We start from the raw sequence: 6,090 nt of genomic DNA on the forward strand, positions 1-6,090 counted from the left end.
ATAAAGGTGAGTTCATATTAGTACTTAGTGTACAAGCTTTAATGTAATCCCAACAGTGTTCTCGTGGTCACCCTGACCTAGATCCATATTTTCCTTGCTTAATTCTCCCCGCAGGAAAAGAAAGCTCTTATCTCACATCAGGAAGGATTATTAGCTGACAGGGAGGACTTAGACCTCCTCCTGTACGTGCAGAATACCTGGTAACATTAATTTCCGCATCATTTAAAGTTGTCGTTACACAAATTAAGTGACTTTTCTGCTTTTTCCATTGCTGACATGGGGAAATGTGCTTTCCTAGTCTGTTTCCATTCAACTATAAACTCTGGCTTCAGAGTTTCATTGCTGCTCCTTCCTGTGCTCTTCTCTCTTCTTGCGGGTTTTTATCCCTTTCTCTTTTACTTTCATTTTAGTCCGGCTTTGAACAGGAGCCAACGTTGATGGTGTATTTAACATGCACTGCTTTTCTTCCTTTTTTGACAGAGTAATGTTCTTAGTAAATATTTTCTATTTTATCATTTCATTCATGACCAGATGCTTCACATTCTCTGTTTTCTTAAAGTCACTATCAGAAACCTTTTTGCAAACAAATCTCCCTGTTTGGAAAGCTTTGAATATATCTTGTCATCTTTAGGGATCTTCTAAAATTTAATCTTTTGAGCCTTTTTACAGCATTTGTTAATTACAGTTTTTAAGTGGAGTTTATTGCATTCAAACAGAAAGTATAAAACTAAGGGAGTGAGAGGATTCTTTTCAAGCTGCTAAAGTTTACTTGCTCATTAGTGATAAGAATTATTGTCAGTTGTCTGATACTCTACTCCATCATTGCTCAGTTTACTATGTTTTACTTTCTTTCCCTTCTACTTTTTGTCTTTGATATATTTAGTAGAAAAAGCTACTCTGCCTTCCTCCTAGATTTTAATACAGTATGTTATATTCTTTATCATACCCTTTTAGAGCCAGAAATGAGATCAAGCTACAACTTATTCCAGAATATTTCCCATAGAAGGGAGATGCTCAAGTCATTTGTAACAGCTAGTTTCTTGTATTTAATCTCTCTTGGAATCATAGTGCCTCTTCAGTGGCTTGTTTCAGTACTTGTCAGTGATGTGGTGAGCTTATTACTCATGTTCTGGTGGAATGCAGAAATATGCGAGAAGTGAGCAAAAGAGAAGTGCTCTTCTTTCCAAGCATCCAGGAAAAGGATGGTTACAGGTTACAGAAAATTAAGTAGTTGATGTAGAAAAAAAGTAGGTGAGGAGGAAAGTGGAGGCAGGACAGGGACAGTGTGGCGATGGAGATAGAGGATTTTTTTTTTTTTTTTTTTTTTTTTTTTTTTTTTCCCTGTAGCCCCAGCTGTCCTGGAACTCACTATGTAGACCAGGCTGGCCTTGAACTCACAAAGATCTGCCTGCCTCTGCCTCCTGACTGCTAGGATTAAAGGCATGCGCCACCACGCCCAGCGAGGATGGTTTTATATTTACATTTATCATCTGCTGGACAGTTTTAGTTAACAGCCTCATACCTGCATAGAGGGAGCCTCAGTTGGGGAATTGTCTCCATTGGACTGGCCTGTGGCCATGTCTGCGGGGTAGTTTCTTGATTTTTGAGTGAAATGGGAGGGCCCAGCCTACTGTGGGCAGTGCCACTCTGAGCAGGTTGTTCTGTATTGTGTAAGAAAGCAGGCTGAGCATGGGCCAGAGAGTGCAATGTGGTGGTTTGAGTGAGAATGTACCTCATAGGCTCTAAGTATTTGAACATTTTGTCCCCAGTTGAACTGTGACCCAGGAGATATAAGATAAAATAAAGCCATTCCTCCCCAAGTTGGTATTGGTCAAAGTGTTTTGTCACAGCAATTGAAGTCAAACTAGAACATCATCTAATAATTGTTTTTTCCAGTGTGCCAAAAGAAAATTAAAAGATTAGAAATCTTTTTTCTTTCCCTTTGACAAATTTTAGAATTAAAAACAGGACATGCACAACACAAGGTTCTGTATAAGAATGTATTCAACAAATGTGTAGCGTTGCTTTATGTCCAAAGCTGTGATGCACATGATCTGTCTTAAAAGATGTTGTGGTAGCAGAGTAGCAAGTCGCTCGGCAGTGTGCAGAAGCTGTCCACATCCTTCAGAAGACTGATTTAGAAAGGACACAGCGAAGCAGCCTTTTTGGAGTTGTTTTCCTGATTTGTAATTTATTTTGAAATGATATTTGTGGATTTTTTTAAAAGTGATTCCTTAGGAACCAATAAAGAACAGATGGAGTATCAGTTTCTTTTAGCTATTTCATAAATTGTAGAGCCTTTTGTATAGCCTCAAATGTGCATTACACATTTAAACATTTCCTTTTAAACAAAAGGAAATGATATTGAAAACAGAAGTCAGGTTCTTAATGAAGTTTCCTTTACAAGTCCAGTTTTTGGTTATTTTTTATGGTTTATTATATGCAATGAAATTTTTAAATGCTGTATTTATTTTGGTTCTGTTAAGTAAAATCTATAAGTTATTTTGTCCACAGTTTAGATATTTATGCCAGAACACAGTGTATCTGAAGTTAAGGTCTAAATAATTGACAGTTAGCTGTATCCCTTTCCTTAACTGTTTTGTAAAGCTGTGTAATAATAGTGGTTGCCCAACTTCCAACAATTTCAACTGTTGATTCTTTTAATCCTGTAATTTTGTTTCTAAGTTAAAGGTACTTCAAACTGCTCTTTGAGTAACATTTCAAAATAAAAAAATCATAAATTTGATTAGCTAGATTAAAACTATTCCGTTCTACTTTTATTTAGGAAAAAGCCACTGGCCATTTACCAAGCTTATATTATTTCTGTAGTCGACATTAAAGATAAGGATGGTATAGATTTAGCAAACATTTTTTAAAATTGGTACCAACAACCAGACCTATATAGATATATAGTGTCTTACCTTTACTTTTCCCTTTTTGTTTCCGGGACGGATGTACTCAAGAAATTGATTCTAGTTCTTCTACGCCATTAGAAAAATGTGTGTCATATGATTGCATTTCACTTTGTTTTAACCTTTGTACCGAGTGTACAAGTGATTAAAAAGAACTTGGGCTTCTTTAGCAAAAGATTGACTAGAAGAATAATTTCTTAAAGACATCTTTGCCAATTTTAATATAACACGTTAGGTAATGTGCTTCTCTTCAAAAATTTATCAAAATATTAACAGTTTTATTTTGTGGCTTAACATGTAGAATATTAAGAACACGTACTTTTGAAAGATGCTGTTTCTAAAGTAATGTGTTAGATGTAAAGGTATTTTCTGTTTAGAAAGATTCAAGTTAAAAATACACCACCAAGTTTTATATTTCACAGCTTTTCAACTTTGTTGTTTGCTCATTTTTATGACACCTTTATTGGTCATTTTGTTGCCAGGTTATAACTGGGGCAAAGTGCTTAAAGCATCTAAAGACAGCCATTATATGGCCTTCAGAAAAGAAGATTCCTTCCTTGTGATGTAATTTTAACCTTCTGTAAAGTGGAATACTGCACAACATTAGTTCCCATCTACCTACAGTGGACATAGTAGGAAGAAACAGTGTTGAACGAATAATCGTGCAGTTTAGAATTAGGTCCAAAAGATTATCTCCTCAGGGCCTTAATAAGTTGGGTAAAACAAAGATAGGAACAAACAGTACTTTCTGTTTCCTGTGAGTTCACATTCTTATGTGCACTGGCTGTGGGAGACACTTCTGTTACAGTGATAATTAATGGTTAAAGGCGTACGCCACCACGGCACCACGCTACCACGCCACCACGCCACCACGCCACCACGCCTGGCTGAAGTACTTCAGTTGTGAGCGGTGTCTTCCCACTTTGTTTACAGAAATTTCCTTTAACCTATTAATTAAAATATTTTATGTGTATGAGTGTTTTGCTTCTCTGTATGTAGTATCATGTATCTGCAATGCCTTGCAGGGACCAGAAGAGGGTGTCAGATCCCCTGGAACTGGAGTTACAGGCAGCTGCCTTGTGGGTGTTGGGAATCAAACCTGGGTCCTTTGGAAGAACAGCAAGTGTTCTTAACCACTGAGCCATCTCTCCAGTCCCTCTTTCCCTTATTAACAAATGACGTATAGAAAATAAGTGGCGTATTTCTTGTTATTATATGATAATTATTGCAGTTATCATATAATATTTTTCAGGAAATTAATGTGTTTTAAGGCTAAACCATGACATAACTTGTAAAATACCAATTTTATTTAAAACAATAGGTAAAAGCAAATTTAAGCAAAGCATATTAAGGTTTCTTTTTAAAAAATTTTAAACTTTATTCTTATTGTGTGTGTGTATCTGGGTCTTTGTGTGTCTCTATGTGTCTGTGTGTATAGGCACTCATGTGACATGGCACATGCGTGGATTCTGTTCTCTTTCCACTGTCAGTTTCAGGGATTGAATTCAGGTTGTGAGGCTTATGCAACAAGCAGTTTTGTCCACTGAGCCTTCTCTCTGGCCTTAAGAATTCATAGATCTCCCTACTGACCAGTTACTCACAGCTGCTCTACTTTACATGATCTGCATGGTAACTTTCTATTCAGGGATATAACTGGATCAAAGAATGCTATGCCTAAAAGATGTTTGGAAAACCACTATTTTAAAACCAAAACTTTTTTTGGAATATGATAACCGAAAGTTTAACTAAATTCCATTATGCACAAAGTCATAAAGCTTTTATGTGATAATCTTTTGTTTTATTCATAAGTTTAAATGAAGAGTAAAGAAATTGGATTTGGGGATACAGAAAAGAAAGTTGTAATAAGACTATGTGATAGGATAAAATTTTATGGTTTCTTTTCCCCATTCCCACAGTGTGTCCAAGTATCCTTTTAAATTTTTAAATACCTCTGACTGGGGCTGGAGAGATAGCTCAGCGGTTAAGAACACTGATTGTTCTTGCAGAAGACCAAGTTCAAATCCCAGCACCCACAAACTGTCGGTAACTCCAGTCCCAGGGGATCTGACAGCCTCTTCTGACCTCTGCAGGCATTGCACGACATGGGTGCACTTACCTACATGCAGGCAATACTCGCATACACATTAAAAAAAAAGTTAAAAAAAAAAAACCTTTAAATACCTCTGACTAAAATTACTTGATTTTTTCCCCCCCTCAATAAACTGACAGGAACATTACATGTTTTTTATTTCAGGAAAGAAAAACAAATTAGAGGTGTAGAAGAAGAGGTTGAACAAGAAAAGCAAGCAGCAGATGGAATTATCAAAAATATGTCTCCTGAGAAACAAATCAAATACATAGATATGAAAACTACAAATGAGAAATTACTGCAGGTAATATTAACTCTGACTGTGATAGGTAAAAAAAAAGTTGGTAGAGAATGAGCGAATGGAGGAGGAAGCACCAGGACACAGATAAAATGCCATCAAAATAGGGTTTATTAGCAAAGGAACACATGGGACAGATTCCCTCCTGGGCAGGGAAAATGTCTGCCGGGTCTTGAGCTGGGGTCTTTTTAAAAAGGGAGCCTTCTGCCTCCTGCAGAAGAGTAGGGGAAGCAGTAACTTGTTTGGGTGGGTGGGGGAAGTGGACAAGTGGGACTGTTAAAACCTGTCCTCTTTAGAGATCAAAGGGGAAGCCTACTGTGTTGACCAAACAGTGGAGAAAAGTCTGCTTCTCTTGACTTCAAAGACCAAGGTGCTTATCAGCTAGGTTCCCTTTTCTAAGGAGCATGAGAAGTCCTTGGGATCCTGTTGGTGAGGGGGCAGGGCTATCTGAACCTTAACACTAGGTATGTAGCATCATTCTACAGCACAGTCTGAAAATCAGGATCCTCATCCTCTGAGAACCCAAGTACCTACTCATCAGAATCTAATTGTAACAAGGCTCTCAGCTAATTCCTCTTATCATTTAAATACAAGAAGCACTGATCTCGAGGACATCATTTTCTTATGCTTTATGATCCAGTTTTTTTTTTTTCTTAAAAATAATTATTTAGGCCTGGCATGGTGGTGCACACCTTTAATCCCAGTACTCAGGAGGCAGAGGCAGGCAGAGTTCTGTGAGTTCAAGGCCAGCCTGGTCTACATAGTGAGTTCCAGGACAGCTGGGGCTACAG

At 37.4% G+C, this 6,090-nt stretch overlaps 1 protein-coding gene across 2 annotated transcripts in view; it reads left to right on the forward strand.

Moving 5' to 3' along the window:
- Ift74 (intraflagellar transport 74) overlaps positions 1-6,090 on the forward strand; it is a 102,164-nt gene that overhangs the window by 52,468 nt on the left and 43,606 nt on the right. For both annotated transcript variants that reach the window (XM_029561538.1, XM_008828956.2), the window contains one exon: positions 5,167-5,305. In XM_029561538.1, the coding sequence (XP_029417398.1) occupies positions 5,167-5,305 (139 nt within the window). The remainder of the gene's footprint in view (positions 1-5,166; positions 5,306-6,090) is intronic.

Source organism: Nannospalax galili, unplaced genomic scaffold (assembly GCF_000622305.1).
Source record: "Nannospalax galili isolate Female #2095 unplaced genomic scaffold, S.galili_v1.0 scaffold52, whole genome shotgun sequence".
Taxonomy (NCBI): domain Eukaryota; kingdom Metazoa; phylum Chordata; class Mammalia; order Rodentia; family Spalacidae; genus Nannospalax; species Nannospalax galili.